Genomic DNA, 16,565 nt, shown 5'->3' with positions numbered 1-16,565 from the left:
GTGCATTAGCAAAATAAACTGAGGCATTAACATTATTGGTGGCTGGAAGAAGCTAATATTATTGCATGTTACTGCAAAGTGCGCTCATGCTCTACATATGCATAGCTGATATGTTGCAAATGTGTTACTTTTTTCATTGTTTCCCACATACACGATAGTGCTTTAGTGTACACAAGGAGCTGCAGTGAGTGATGATAGCCCTAAGCTTTGGTTGCACCACAGATCAAATGATATTTCATCTTGCCAGAGATGAAAATTTCATGTGACTGTAGAATTTTCCACTTTTTCACTGAAAGCAGCTAAACAAGCAGCAGTAGCAGTGATGACTTTGTGGTCAGCTACTGCACTACAATATCATGAAAAATATTTTAGCATTATGAGCTAAAAGAAAAAGATCAGCATTTACATTTTTGTGGTCCTCTGTACATATGTTATTGTGTGTGTGTGTGTGTGTGTGTGTGTGTGTGTGTGTGTGTGTGTGTGTGTGTGTGTGTGTGTGTGTGTGTGTGTGTGTGCTTCCCATATGGCCATAGCAGCTTTTCCCTGAAATTTGTTTTCACCGAAAAAGAAAGGATTGTGGAAGGACTTACTGTATACTCTTTTTGTTCTGACACTCTTGAGACGTTAGAGACTCAAATGTCTGTAGCACCAACCTATTGGCAGATTGATCATAATATGCAACCAGAAGTAAGACAGAAGAAATAAGATCTAGTTCACTCTGTCCCCGGCAAGCTTCATCACTTGAACTTTTTTTGTTTTCATTCTGCAGTACACCAACAGCCTGTTAGCTCCTACAACCAGAGGTACTGTATCTTCAGATCATCACATTCTCATGTCCAAAGCCCCCATGGTTGAGAATGTGTTTTGAATCTGAGCATACTGTAATCGGCAAAGCTGCTTTCTACTGACACTGTATATGTAATTCAATGTTATAGGCTTCAATACAACAAACACAAGAATATGTACCTTGTAGAATCTATACGTATCATCTCAAAGCTCATCATCACAAAGCTCCATGCTTATCAGTGTATTCCTTTTCGGTTGATGCTTCTTTTTTTTTATCCATGAGCACCAGTTTTGTGTGTTGATTTTCCTTGCACTGTTTTAGTTCCCCACTTCAGATGCTCTTACTGTTTAAAATCGAAATGGATTATGCACTATGGTGTCGATAGTGGTTCCAGAAGAGATTGTCAGCAAAAGGTATATTTTGGATGGCATAAATCTATACAGTAGGTTATTGGTAGTTTTCATCTTAAAAATGGCTCAGAAAAGAAATCACTCAATTAAAGCCTAAACACTTAAATCTGATGTTCTAATTAAACATCCTTTCCCACAGTGTCTAAACTAATCCCAATCTGAATAAGCTATTATGGGTACTTTAGATCAAGCTTGCTCAGATGAGGCACTTCAGTATTTCATCCTGCAATACAGTGTGAGACTTGTTGGCTACTCATGCAACACGGGGCTTGATTTGAACTTTGAACCCAGCAAAACTAGACTTACCAAAATACATACTATGTAGAGCACCAGGCATCATATCCAAATCAACTGGGCAAAGGAACAGAAACCAAAATGTAAATAAAAAAATCAGGAAACAAAAAGAATAGAAAACTTACTATAGGTATCTGTGGTTTTGTAGATGCTAATTCCCACACTCCAACCCCCACTCAAAACCCCAACCACTGTCCAAGAGGTTCTCTGATGCTAGTCGCTCCTGAACTCCTCTTCAATTTCTGGGAGGTTCTTTTTTTCTCTCCTCAGAGTCTCGGTGAGGGGTCTGGAGCTACTGGGGGACTCCAGGTTTTTAGGTTCATTGGTATGGTAACTGCCCTTCTGCTGATAGGCATACACATAGATGCTGTACAGGCCTCCAAAGAGCAGCAGCAGCGCCAGGATCACAATAACTGAAGGACAAGAATAGGAGTCAGACATTATCCACAAGACCTGGAAGAAAAAGCTGCTCCAAGAAATACTGATGACAAGCAAGTGTTGCTTGACACAAAGATAGGTACAACTTTCTTATCTTAACAAGACAAACTGTTGGAATAAATTAATTTAGGTCTCATGTCGCCTATGATGACATAACACGCTTTCTTTCTGCTGTGCCAGAAGTCTGTGATCTAATTCTGTAACATCTTAAGTGTGATGTTTACATTCTGCGCATGTGTGGTTTTTAGGTCTCTCTGAACAAGAAATCACTGCTCACACTAGTGATTTAATTAGTTAGCGTGATTTACTGTGAAAGGTCATCAAACATACAGAAAGACAAAAATATATCTGATTGTTGGCTTTTCTCTGTTCTGTTTGTATCATTTGGGGGTTTTTACTTTACAATATAAACTGCCTTGAGGCAACTGTTGTTGTGATTTGTAAATACTGAATGCGCTCTCACTGGAATTAGACCTGCCTTTCGAGACATTCTTTTCTGGGTTTGATCTCTTCTTCCTCTTTTTTCGCCTGTTCCTTTTAGGGGACACGATGGATCATTTGCCTCCATCTTACCCGATCACCAGCATCTTCTCCCACTATAACTCTTTGCATTTCTTCCTTTTCTACATTCAAAAATCTTTTTCTGTGGTCTTCTTTTTTTTTCCCTACCTGACAGCTCCATATTTAACATACTTTGTTCAGCATACACACTCTTCTGCACATGTCCAAATGATCTCAGCGTTGCCTTTCTCACTTTTATCTCCAAATTGACCTGTGCCTCCTGTCTTTTTGTTATTGCTGCACTATACATGATAGCAGATTGCACTATCATCTTACAAACCTTCCTTTTCACTCTTGTCACAAATCTCACCTGACTTGCCTTTTCCTCTACCCACTCCATCTGGCCTGGCCGGCACGCTCTTCTTCGCCTCTCTTGCCTTCCTCTCATTCTCATTCTTCCTCTGTCTTGCCTCTTCTGACTTTCATTTCTCTGCAGTGCATACCTCCATCTCTATAGACTCTTTTAGGCCTGCTCCCTACTCTCAAATACAAATCACAGCATCGTCTACAAACATTCATGGAGGCTCCTACTTGACCTCATCTGTCAGCCTGTCCATCACTATTGTAAACAACAAGGGGCTCAGCGCTGATCCCTGAGCTAATCCCACCCCCAACTTGAACCCATCTGTCACTCCTACCGCACACCTCACCACTGTCCCACTGTCCTCATGCATGTCCTGCAACACCCTCACATACTTCTCTGTCACTCCTGACTTCATCCCCACACACTTCTGTCATCTGAATAACCGCCTTCCACTCTTCTTCCTCTCCATACATGTCCTCACTTCCTCCTCAGTAATCGTCTGTTGGATTTGATACATTTAAAATATGATCTGAAATAGTGCACTCTCTGAAGCAAGGTCTTAGTAAGCCAGAGGAAATTTTCAGAGGAATTTTCTGAAGATTGGAGTGACCTGATGAGCACTTTGTCCTTAGTTCCCAAGAAGCTGCATTTAGAATTTGCTAAATGAATATGGACTTTGAAGATGGACTTTCTGTAATCCAGCTGTAGCAAAGGCATAAATGAGTTTTTGCATCAGATTGAAATGACATCAACTATAACTTCAAGATGAAAGACCATATTACAAACATGGTTTTTCATCTTAAAAGAGAGTGCTTGTAAGTATTCAGAGACCAGCTGTACATGAGCTTTTAGACCAACCACATTTAATATTTGACAATTCAATGAGTGCAATCGTGGCATTAAATTGCCTGTAGGTGTGTGGAGGTTTTTTGTCGCTCAGACTGTTCGCTGTGTAATGAAATGGCAAAACATCAACAGTGTTTGCCAGCCTTTCTGCCAATAAAATGTTCTCAGCGCCTTAGGTTCATAAACACAGCAAATGGTTACAGAGAATGGTCTGTGATGTATAAAAAAAGATAACTTCTGATGTTCTACAGTATTTCTATGTCTCTTGGAAAGATATAGAAGGGTAGAAATGGAAGGAAAATCAACATAAAGTGTCCTAAAATGGTGTTGAATCCTTTCACTAAAACTTCATTGTACGTTTACCTCAATCTAAAATGAGGAAGACCGTCCTTCCACAAGATGTATGTCGTTCTGATTGCAGTGATTATTCCCTCAAAGAGTAAAAGGGGAATCTAAATCAGGCTGACTAAATATCCCCCAGAGCATAACAGAGCCACTGGATCATTCACTGTAGAGCTCGAGCATTCGGGTCTTATTATCTCTGTGAACGCTTTTTCTGCCAGTAGAGATTAGCATTTTATTTCATTGGTAATATTAAAACAGGAGGTGTAATTTCTGAGTCATAACCATTTTATCTATGACAATATATCAGACAGAGAAGATGTCTGATATCTGGGAGGGACCTTTGTCAGCATAGCTGAATGTTGCATTAATCTTTAATGACATGCTGATGTCCAGTATTAGCATAATATCTCAGAAGCAAAATGATTTATTAAGCTAAAGCATCTATCAATGATGAACAGTAAGCTGGGGCCATGCAGACTAAATATAGCTGATCCGGTAAAGGTCTCAGACAGGGATGGAGCAGGGAGTCTCTGTGCTGCAGTTTAATCCTGAGACTCCAGCCTCTCCTGCTCATCAGGGGGACCTGCTCTAATTTTTTTTTCATCTGTGATACTATGCTGCAGGCTGCTCATCTGCTCTCAGTGCATGTCCTCCACGTCCATGTTCTCATTATAATATTCATGTTGATTATACAACAAATACCTTCTATAAATTCATATTGAAAGCAAGTCAGCTGGCATTGTTATTGTTATGGCAGCTTATATCTCTGTGTTGCAAGTATGGTCCAACACTCATGGCTATTAATTATATATATAGTGTAATGTATGATCAAATAACTCATACATTACACTAATTTTCTTTATTTAATCAGTATACCTGAATGCACTCAAATATAGACAACACTATCATTTGGTATGAACTGAAATGCTTGAAAAATAGTTATTTACTTTACTGTAATTATGTTCTGTGTTTTGTTTTTCCACATATAATAAAATTCTGCCTTCAGAAAGAATCAACCACTGAAATGCTCCTGTCAGACTCTGGCATCTCTGCTCTAATTTTGGATTAGAGGATTTTAGGAAAAACTAAGAGAGAATTTGAAACAGCATTTGTGTCATCTGGGGCACGAGGAAAAGAGTAAAACAGAAATGAAGGAGATGAGTGGTGCTTTAGATTAAATGAAATAAACTACTAAATGTCACATTACACGTTTTGTACAACTTCAAGATAAAAATGATTCTTACCTGTTATCCAAAATAGACCTAGGTCATCATGGATATAAATATACTCTGTAAGAGAGAGATGCACAGTTCAGGAAATGAACAGAAAACAATAATGCCTTTATTTCATGAGAGTTACACTATGAAAAATAAACTTCTACCTATTCCAGTAAACCAGGGGTCGGCCTCCCATGGTACATAACCGAGGACAGGAGGGAAGGCACCACAAATAGACTCAGAGACATAGCCGTGCGTCTGTACTGGAGGATCTGTTTCGTTTGGACGGAACAGGGTCTTCAGAGGTGCATAGACATTATATCTGACACCAGATATGCAGCCTATGAAGCCTGGAGCATTGTGCCTCTGGATTTCGTAGTCAATGTCACCAACCTCTGAAGGAAACGATACAGAAATTAAACATGAGATGAGGATCTGATTAAACAAAAAATAATTTAAAAAAAAAATCCTTGCAGCAAGATGTTATTAATAACAGATCGTTAATAAGCCTTATACCCATCACTCTGCCCAGGAACATGGACTTTGGAGAGTCAAACCTGGCATCTTCCACCAAGGTTATCTTTTCCACAATAGGCTCCATGTAGTCCACCTATGGATAGAGAAACATTTGTTTTTACACCTCAAAGGGACATTGCAGAATAAAAAGACACCACTGCATTCCTATAGTACGACCAGCTTTAATGATTATAAACAGTTAACCAGCTACAGATAAAGCACTTCCAAATAAAAAGCAGTATTTTTAAGACATTCTCTGACGTGACATATGAAAGTAATAAATGTGAGGCTACCAACCTGGCTTTTATCAAAGGTAAAGATTCCAGCCTTTTTACCTGACCCCAAATCTAATCCCCAAATGTAAAACTATTACTTGAACATTTGTGTAGATCACTGTTCTTATAATTTGTAGGAAAATTCTGCTTCTCTTGGAGAAGTTCAGTTAGTTGGGTATCCTTAAGTAATGTTCAGAATTACGAGACATAATAAATGATTTCACAGAAAGTAATCTAAACCACAGATCACATTGTACACAGTGGGAGCAATGACAGCTTGAACCTGGGTTTTGATGGTTCTGTTGTGTCTGGTTATGTTCACATAGTGAGGGAATCCATCTGCCAGGTTTCTGTGAGTCAGCTGGTACTTGTGTGTTATGACTCCCAGCTTATACCTCAGATCTACACTACCTGAGGGGAGAGGCAAGAGAGTAAATCAATAGCATACAGTACTGTTTTGCTGAATAACTCTAACAAGTGAATAAAATCCCTACGCTCTCCTAAAAATGAGATTATGTGCAAAGTTACGGCTTTCCCATTCTCAACAAATATTGTTTCTTAGTTTTCCATACCATCAGTCTTGAGGACGACAGCGATGTAGTCCTGGACGAAGGAGCTTATGTAGAGCAACACGGCTGGTGTGTGAACAGTGCTAAAACTGAACTCTATGTCATCTGCTGTATCGTTGTAGCCGAGACTGAAATTGTCGTAGTGTGGGTCAATCCAGTTGGCCCACGCTGCTTCATCTGATACTGGCTTCTTTCGTATGTTGTACCTCATCCATGATCCAATCTCAAAATAAGCTCCAATATCTTAGAAAAAGAATTATTAGATTTCAGTCTGCATTTCATTACATTTACTTTTGTTGTGCTGAACATAACTTACCTTTATGGCAGTAGAAACCATCAAAGGCTGTATTGTTACAGTCACAAGTATAGGAAGCGTATCCCTCGATACACTGCCCGCTGTTTCGACATGGTATGGTAGCATTAAGACACTGTCCAGTACAGTTCCTCCTTATGCCCTGTTCTTCGTTTACTTTCCCCTCTAAATCGAGAGGCACGCCATTCATCCGCAACCCTCGAAGGCAGCCCAAGAAAGGTCTCAAGGTACGATTGGCTGAACCTGTGACAAAGAATACTTGTATCAGTGGCTAGAGGACACATTAAATTGATTTCATTTGTGTCGTTTTTATATTTTGAAATTTCCAAGTACACCTCAGGAAACCTACCTACAATGAGAGGATGTGTGAACTTCATGGTGATAAAAGTCTGAGGTGGGAAGCGTTTGACTGCCCATGGCTGATAATCTACCTTAATCCGAGCCAACTTCACGTTAAGCTCAGCCTGAACGAAATGCCACTCGTTGTCATTAAGTGGCACAGGAGAGTGTAGGGTTGCATTAAGGATGCCATCGCCAACCATAAATACAAAAGCAAGATCCTGGGTGGCTGGAGGAAAAGAAAAGATACAATTAGCAAAATACTTTTTACAAAATGTACAGTTCTAATAGGATAAACTTGAGAATTGCCTTCTAACAGATGAACCCACTCACTATTGAGCTCTATTCTTATAAAGTTTCTAAGATGATCATCAGAGTTCTCCAGGAAGACACAATGGTCACGGTAGGTTTTGAAGTGGAAAGAGATGTCAACAGTTGTTTCAGGCCTGAAGGTGGGGAATGTTATGTAAGTGGGCTTTGTGAAGGCTATGGTGTTCCAGATGTTTCCTGTGGAAAACATTGAAATAAATTTGGAGAAAAACAACTCAGAGCCCCTTGATACACTAGAAATGAGCATATGTGTTTGCGAAAGCCATAATATTTAATCTCACTGTCGCCATGGCAGCGGAGTGGCCCAACTGTGAAATGTGCTTCTGAGCCGGTCCTATTGGTGTCCCCGACCACCACCCTCCTCACAGGCAGATGGTCTCTAAAGTCCAAGTAGCCTTTGTCCGAGTACCTGAAAAGCCACAAAGAAAACGATTAATGTCAAAGTCACAAGGTAAACACGTTCAGCGTGTTCTTCTCTCACCATTGTCTATAGTCAGCGTCGCAGTTGCACTGAAACTTGGGGTCGACGCAGGTTTGATTGACAGCACAGCCGCATTTTTGGACTTCTCTGAATGTCCCACCCCAATAATAATGGCTCTGATTGTTGCGACCAATCCAGTAAGTGAAAGGCCTTCCATCTATTTTGAAAGAGAAATTGAATCTGTGTTTGAAACATGAATTCATTTTCACTATTTTCTTGCTTATTGATCATCTGCACCCTATTAAAATCTGCCTCATCCTACTTACTGGGGGTATTGAGGATACGGGACTTATAGCACGAGTAGTCTATCCACTGTTCACAGTACATGGAGGTGTTTGCAAGAGCAGTGACTTCATCCCAGGTGGCATTCCAGTAGTTGACATCTCCTATATATGGCTTGTCGATTGAACTCCCAATCACCTTAGTACCTTCCACTCGATCACTCAATATCACTGTCCAAGCTTTATATGCTGCAAAAAGGTTTGATAGATGTAAGTCAAATCAGAAAAGGATCAAAGAGAATAATGGGGTGAAAGTAAGGAACATGATGAAACACTAAAGAGAAATTTACTATATAATAATATCTTCCTCTATAATAATATGGAGGAAGCAGAGGATGAAAAGTTTTACAAGACAGATGCAAAGACAGCAACAGCTGGATCTCTCTTGATATATAAATCCTTTTTTTAATTTCCCTTGAAACTTCAGTGCACATTTCTCATTACCCTCACATAATAGCATGACTTTTTTTCTCTCCCTCTTTCCGCAATCTACAGATAAAACATCAAACACTGAACACAGTGCTGCTGCAGCCATGCGTTATTAGCAACAATGACTACTTACATTTCATTTTGCAGTACACTTCAAATGGTTTCAATGGCCCACTGAGATCGGGATCGATGGTGTAGTTTCCAGACCAATACTTGCCACTGAGTCTGTAGGCCTCACATGATTCTTTATAAACCGCTGTTTGGGGAAATAATGGAGCAATTTATTATAATAAGGAGTATAAATAACACAAGCAAGGTGTTATTTATTTAAGAAAGTGTTGGCGTTTTACAATTATCAGCTAGCACTTACACATGTGACACACTTCTCCTTTATAGCCTGTATTCTCACACAGGCAGATGAAGTCATCCCAAGACTGGATGCATCTACCTTCGTGCTCGCATGGATTTGGAGTACATCTGCAGACAAAAGAGATTATTATACTAAGTTTTTGGTTATTGAAAAAGTGAGCGACTTACATAAATAACCAGTGTTTTTTTTTCACCATCCTATTCTCCTTTTGTGATATTTTTGTCCCGCCAAGTTCCTTTAGACAGAGTTTATGAGGTCAAGTTACTTTTAAAAACCAGACACACCAAACAGTTATGTCTGACAGCAATGTGGGGCCAAGTAGTCCACAAACATTACATATGGGTTATTAATAAATATGATAAATGATTCAGTATGACATACACTAATAGCTCATTATTGCAGTGCCGTATTAGTATCTTTTTAATTAAACGGAATCAGTCAGGTTTCCTGAATGACTGATAGTGTGTTTCACCTGTCAGTGATCCCACAGGTGCCCAACAGCAGCTCGGCATATCTTCCCCACTGTCGCATCAGAATAATGTCAATATCGAGCTGTTCGTTGTCTATGAAGATATGCTGCATGCAGCCATGGAAGCGATTCAGCTTGGTTTCACATTTCCTGACTGTGTTATTAGTTTTCGGACAACCTAAACGGAGGAAAGCAAATTTTGTAAGATTTGATGAGCACAGATTTGATCTATTTGATCTTTTTGTTGTTAGCAGTTATCTGAGAAATCGACTCACCTCCAAAAAAGTAGCGGTCGCCTGTCCGAATAGTGAAAGGGTTGGTGATCTTTAGTGGTGAGCCCTCCTCCTCATCAATAGTGAGAGTTAGCAGGTTGTCTCTGGCTGCCAAATCAACTGAATGCCAATAACCATCGTTTAGTCTGTATCCTGTGGAACAAGACGAAGCCCTTTGTGATGCTGTCATATTATGTTATCAGTACAGATATGTACAGTTGTTTTTTGTACATATTATCAGTACAAAAATCACATGCATAATGCTAACCATTCTTTCAGTTGTCAGGTAAAGGTTGCCATGAATTGGCCATATAGAGTTTAGGGGCAGAAAATATTTAAATGTGGAGAAATTAAAGTTTGGTGGTATGTCTCTGTTATGGAGCTTTCCTGACCCTCCATGCATTTACGTCCATAAGATCTTAGACAATGATACTGTTTTGTGATTTGCCTGTGTATACCATCACTGTGGATTTCAAACAATCAAGATGTGATGCATTAATAATCTTATTTTAACAAAGTCCCAAAAAGTTGATTCTGTTCATCTGGACATAAAGTTTTCAGTGGAAGAAACATTTCGTCACTCATCCAAGTGACTGCTTCATTCTCAGCTGACTGCAGGTTCCCCCACCCTTATAAAGAGTAAATTTGCATATTGACTGAAACTAGCACCACTGGCGAGCAATGGGCTGTGAGGTCTGTTTCTTGATCATTAATATGTGTCTGAGAAAAGCCTACCAGCAGCAAACTGAATTTTCTTCTTGCCAGGCTGGAATATAGTGACATTGATCTGTCCCTCGCTCAGACCCAGCTCAAGAGCACCCAGATCATCAGCAAAACGTGTGAACATCAGGAGCCCTGTGTAGTCCCATGAGCGGAACTTGAACTTGACAAACATGCGGGGCCTCCTGAAGAACCCTGGCACCTGCAGGTAGTTATTGGGCCCAGCGAAGGTCATTGGTTTCAGCAAAATGTCACGGCAGGTAAAATGCATCTTTTTCTAGATGGAGAGAGAACATTGACCTCATTAGCCACACTGAAACGAATGACAGTGTTTGTGATTAAACTGTGAACAAAAAACAGACAAATTTGGGTGAAGCTTCAAATTTTAAAGGCGATTACCCAAAATGATGATGTTGCTATATAATGGATTAGAGTTATCGTAGAGCCCTACCCTTCTTGGTATATGGATGTCGGGATCTTCTCTCTTGGCCTTGTCGATGACATTGATGCCATTGATGAAGACGTTTTCCATACAGCCCGCGAAATTTGGTGTGGAAGGGAGGTGAGGCATGTTTTGCTCTATTACTCCTCCTACATAGATCTAAGCATCGGGTATTAAGACAGTCAGATACCCAGCGCATTGTCCTACATTCACTAATATTTCTGCAGTTAAAGGGGAATATATTCCAGACAGTACCTGTTTATCTAGATCCAGATGAGTAAATTCTCCATTACATATTGCTGTCACTGTCTGACTGTCCACTGTGAGGTTCACCTGTCGACCATAACGTTTGATTGTGACATAGTGCCAGTGGAGATTATCAAGAAGGCTGCCAGCGGTCAGTGTAGTCCGTCCATTAACTTTGTGTACATTACTGCTTCCTGCAAACACAGCATGGAAGGAACTGAATAAAAACTGAATAAAAATGTTCAACGCATGTTAAGATATTTGGCATAACTGAAAGACCTAACTCAACAACCTAACCAGCAATACCAAGATACCTATCGTGACACTTCGGCTTTGTTTCAGGTTATCTCTGAGATGGATGTTACTCTTACAAAGATTTTAGTTCCTGGTTACAATAAATGCAAAACAATTTTTAATGCTGGTTGTACCAAGACTGATGTGCAGGTAAAGCCGGCCTTTCTTCAGCTCCAGGGTAAAGAGGTCTCCCTGAATCCCTTCACTGTGCAAAAGAAGGCCATCCTGCTCCAGAGTCTTGAAGTTTATGGCAATGTGGTCCTGCAGCGTACGGGACTTTTTTTCAGGATACTTGTAGACCACTGAGTCATCTCCATTGTACTGTAGCACATAGGAATCTGCAACAAAATTTCAACCTGATTCAGTTTAAAAGAGTAATGTGGCAAGTATGCTACATGGCTCCTGTCCTTGAGCTCCTTGAAATTGTTTGGCACTTTAGCTTGCGTAATGCATTCAAACAACTGAAGAGTACTGAGAGTAGTCGCTTATGAAAGAATATGGAACTAGTATAGCACATTTGGCATGTTTTAAAAATATAGTTAAGAGCTATGGTTAACTGCTGGATGTCAGTTAGAATCAGGAAATCCATGTAGAGCATCCTTCAGTCATTTTTACCATAAGGGCAGCCAAACAGCTCCAGTCTCACACCAATCTTCCCTCCATTCTCTGTGTTCCATGCCAGAGGCAGCAGACGAATATGTTTAGCGGTAAAGGCGTAATGGAAGACATTCCTCTTCACCTGATAATAATTCCAGTTACCAGGCAGCGTCTGCAAACAGATGAGACAGGAGAAGAGTGGAGAGTTATTGAGCCACTGCTATGGTGTTAAAGCCTTATTAAGAGGCGATGATGAATTGATGATGAGATTAGCTTTGTCAGTGATAATATTCTGTGCTGTCTTTGTTTTTCAGCCTGTGGCAATGAATATAATGGAACACCCACTGAATCCCAAATCTGCCATAGAGATTACATTTGACTAGTTAATCCTCGACTCATCCCTTTTATGGCTTTCATCCCACCACGGCCATTAGGGCCCAGTGACACCTACAGAGTTGCCTCCTTTCATGATGTACGGCGTCCAGGAGTCTGGTCGATCTCCGTAGAGCAGAGTGTATTTGGTTACCCAGTCATATGAGTTGAAGGTCCCCTGAGTGGCAACTGCCACCAGTCGGTACTTCCTGCCCAAGTCTATCTGCAACCATGGCTGTCTGTCCCTTGGGGAAGGGGACCAGCCACTGCTGCCTGTGGGCATGAAAACGAAAGATTTGATCAAATTTGCCAAGAATCAAATAACTGGAAATACAACCTTACAGAGCTAACCTTAAATCTTACTGGAATGATTACACAGTATGTAATGTACTGCTACTACTTATCAAACTGTGTTTGAAATACCTGCATCATAGCTGGTAAACACTCTATTTTACCTGCTAGTTGCTAACTTTGTTAAAAAATAGCTTCCTTTGCTAAAAGAAGGTTCAATCAAATTAAAAAAATAATAAAACATGATTTTATGTTTTAGTAACAGGATTTTTTAAATAAATTATATCATATTCTCTTCATTTCCATTGAAAGTATTGTCACCTTAAGATAGAGTCCCTTACTTTATGGCTTATAGATAGTGGATCTGAATGGAAGTACTACGGTGAATTTGTGCTGTGAATCAGGTCTCAAATATAACTAGCATAAAGTTAAGGACTGGCTCTACATTACAAGAACTTACCATATAGTTTGGCAAAATTGGCAGAGTACAGAAAGTTATATCTGGAAGAGGCCAGGAAGGAGGACGCATACAGCCCAGAGATGAGTGGATCGGCACATTCTCCTGCAGTGAAAACAGGGACAACACCAACGTCAGAAGGTGTTTTAAAAAGGGGCTTTTTATAACGATGCATCATTCGAAATGAATAACAACAGCAGGCACTCCTGCACAGCTAGATAAAAAAACTCCACTTTGAGATTAATTAGCGGTTACTGCATTCTCTGGGAGACACGTTTACTCGGATTAATTCAATTAAATTCAAAGCAAAGCACTAATACCTTTAGTATTGTTTTGTTTGTTTTTTTGCAGATTAAAATAAACACATGTTAACTATGATAATAATAATAATAATAATAATAATAATAATAATAATAATAATAATAATAATAATAATAATAGTAATAATAATAATAATACGTTTATAATATAATGTCAATTTTCATTGTTATGCTGATGACACCCAGCTCTACATTTCCTCCAAACCTAATTCATCCCTTCTGTCATATGGAGATGAGATCATGATTCTCCTCCAATTTTCTCAAACTTAACAGAAATTAAACAGATCCTTATCTATGTGATCTGCTCCATATTACCACTAACTTCCCGCTCTCTCAAATCTTCATCTGCAATTCATCTTGTTGGTCCTTCTGCTTGTCTTATCACTACGGGGAACAGAGCTTTCGGTCGCTCTGCTCCTCAGCTCTGGAACTCATTTCCTCCTGTCATAAGAAATATAGATTCCCTTCCCTTATTTAAGTCACAGCTCAATACACATCTTACTTTTTTGTATTTTAATGTATTTTAATCTACTGTTTTATTGATATCTTTCTTTTCTTTGTAAGGTGACCTTGGGTTTCAGAAATGCACCCTCAAATAAAATGTATTATTATTATTATTATACATACATATATATATATATATAATATTTAAAGAGAGAGAGCGCTGTCATGCTGCTTTGCTATTGTACATGTGGTTATAAGGCTAATGGGGCCATCTCGCATCTGCTCAGACTTGCTCCCTGCTTGAGGGCTGTTAAAAGTGACCATAATTCTACTTAATCTTGCTTCTGTCGTGGCTGGGGATAAATGGCTGATGCCCTCACCTCCAGCTGTAAAGGAAACAGTTTCTCATTTTACGTGCCAAAATATGCTCCTTGAGACTCTTAAGACATTTAAAATAGATAAACCAAAATCCTGGAGGGATAATATTTGTTCAATGAAAGACAAAGCAGGTGCATCAATAAATAAATAAAATGTTTTATTAATCTTGCTTATGTATAACTATTATTGAAATGGAAGAAGCTCCTATCTGACCTTCCACCAGTGTCAGTATAATCCTCTCTTAAATGTTTGGAGTTGTTTACTACTAAACAGGAGTTTTAATCATTGTTTTACATTCGTGGAGGTCATACAGAAGGAGGCATGGTAACCAGCAGCTAAGGACAAGGCATGTTAGCAGAGTTAGTATACTGACTGCAAATGGAGCTAGATGAGGACAAGTGGAGCACAGTCTGAAATTTTAAACAACTTTAATGAGTTCTGTCCACATCTCTCCAAGGGCATGCTGCACATTCAGAGGGAGGAAATGTGCTGAGTAAGGGAAATATGACCTTGACTTTCTGATTCAGCTTCTTCTCTAATGGCTTTCTCTCTCTTTGTGATACAGAAATGCCTGCTATTCTGCAGATAATCAATAACAGATCTCTGCTGCATTACTTTACTGCTGTGCTCTAAAGCCATTTCAAGTGAACCACACCCTCAAATGTCCAGTCCCACAAAAAATACATATACTTTGAAGTTTTGAGATGCAATCACATAAAAAAAAGCTCCTTTTCTATTCGTAGCTTGAGTAATTACTTCTTTAACTTCTTCAGTTACTAGTAAATGAAATGGTGTTTGGCTTTAACAGCTTCATCTTAGACTGCATCAAGGTAACCTAGGTCACACAGCTCCTCCTTTTTATGAAAAGCATGTCACGCACTCCGCACCCAGATCTATTCACTGTCTCACTTCCTTTCCCTCATTTTGATACCACTCTCTTTATCTCCACCCCAACTCTAAAAACCCTCCAATCTTCCGTGCTTTCACTGTATCCCATTACTCTTGCTCATCATCATCATCATCGCATAATGTTCTCTGCCTTCTCTGCCTGTCTCTTCCCTATTGGGCGTTGTCATGCTGCAGCAGTTAGAGCATACCTGAAGCCTGTGTACCCTGCTACTTGTGATTTTGCACCCCTCCTGTCTGTGCACCACACGGGGTAGTCTATTTCTCCGTTTATCATTAAGAGGCTGTGGAGAACAGCGTAGCTGTGTAGAGCTTTAGCACCACTCATGCTGAAATATCATTCTGCCGCTAGTGTGGGTAGGCCTGTCTGGGCTGACACATCGTTTTTGCCGGTTACATACAGTATGCAGAGGCACCTCCTTTGACTGACGCTGGTCTGTGATGCATGGCTGCTGACGATTCACACAGCAACCCTGTCTGAGTGAAGGCATCCACTGAATGTGGGCATCTCCAAACATACCAAAACATACTGCAACAAAGCAGCACATAAGAATGGCAAGAAAGGTTTTGCTAAATTATTCATATTTGGGCAGACATCACAGTGGGTGGTGCCTGACTACCAAGGACCAAAACTACAAACACTACAGAATATCAGAGTTCTGCTGAGACTTAAAGTTAAATCTAAATGACTATTGCAGCTTCTTTAGATATAAATTCCCCTCTCATGAACCAAACAGTTAGTTCCTTGTTATTCAGACTATAAGCTTTAGATTTATTCACATGTATTCCACCTTCTTATTCCTCACACACACACACACATACTCTCACTTCAGAGAGCGAGTTTCAGCCTCACCCCAGGATGATTTAGTGGGGTGAGGCTCTGAGATCTAAGACTCCATTTTATTCTGGCACAGCTTCACTGTGCATGTCTCCACAGCAGACCAGAGGGCTGCATTAAACTATCATCAGAACTTTTGTAGATAAAACACAGAGACATCAACTTATTGATTGGAAATCAGCAAACGAATGCACTTGACAAACATATTCAGCTTAACTGGTTTCTCTGTTCATCTTCTGCAGTTAGCGTGGCATCACAGAGAAACTTTCTCTTTTTCTCAAAATAAAAATAAAATAGTTCCTGTATAGCAAAGTTATAATTTCTCATAAGGGGATATCTCAAAGCCATATATCAATACTACAATGTGGAACCATTTATGTTCTCAATAACCTAACAATAACACATAGATAGATA

General features: G+C 39.7%; 1 protein-coding gene across 1 annotated transcript in view; it reads right to left on the bottom strand.

Annotated features, from left to right (window-relative positions):
• Positions 1-476: 476 nt before the first annotated feature.
• The window catches only part of cntnap1 (contactin associated protein 1), an 18,121-nt gene continuing 2,032 nt past the window's right edge, over positions 477-16,565 (bottom strand). Inside the window, exons 2-24 of the mRNA XM_005726057.2 lie at positions 13,269-13,370; positions 12,597-12,790; positions 12,164-12,317; positions 11,683-11,886; positions 11,264-11,448; positions 11,018-11,167; positions 10,582-10,843; positions 9,850-9,999; positions 9,578-9,752; positions 9,106-9,212; positions 8,869-8,991; positions 8,292-8,495; positions 8,026-8,182; positions 7,826-7,953; positions 7,548-7,721; positions 7,225-7,443; positions 6,879-7,118; positions 6,566-6,805; positions 6,277-6,404; positions 5,719-5,812; positions 5,367-5,597; positions 5,230-5,274; positions 477-1,904 (exon numbers count right to left, since the gene is read on the bottom strand). Of these exons, the coding sequence (XP_005726114.1) occupies positions 1,705-1,904; positions 5,230-5,274; positions 5,367-5,597; positions 5,719-5,812; positions 6,277-6,404; positions 6,566-6,805; positions 6,879-7,118; positions 7,225-7,443; positions 7,548-7,721; positions 7,826-7,953; positions 8,026-8,182; positions 8,292-8,495; positions 8,869-8,991; positions 9,106-9,212; positions 9,578-9,752; positions 9,850-9,999; positions 10,582-10,843; positions 11,018-11,167; positions 11,264-11,448; positions 11,683-11,886; positions 12,164-12,317; positions 12,597-12,790; positions 13,269-13,370 (3,866 nt within the window). The 3' untranslated portion in view covers positions 477-1,704. The remainder of the gene's footprint in view (positions 1,905-5,229; positions 5,275-5,366; positions 5,598-5,718; positions 5,813-6,276; positions 6,405-6,565; positions 6,806-6,878; positions 7,119-7,224; positions 7,444-7,547; positions 7,722-7,825; positions 7,954-8,025; positions 8,183-8,291; positions 8,496-8,868; positions 8,992-9,105; positions 9,213-9,577; positions 9,753-9,849; positions 10,000-10,581; positions 10,844-11,017; positions 11,168-11,263; positions 11,449-11,682; positions 11,887-12,163; positions 12,318-12,596; positions 12,791-13,268; positions 13,371-16,565) is intronic.

This window comes from Pundamilia nyererei, unplaced genomic scaffold (assembly GCF_000239375.1).
Source record: "Pundamilia nyererei isolate P.nyererei 1_Seehausen unplaced genomic scaffold, PunNye1.0 scaffold00018, whole genome shotgun sequence".
Taxonomy (NCBI): domain Eukaryota; kingdom Metazoa; phylum Chordata; class Actinopteri; order Cichliformes; family Cichlidae; genus Pundamilia; species Pundamilia nyererei.
Note: the sequence above shows the minus strand (reverse complement) of the source record. Positions and strands in the feature narration are given on the sequence as shown.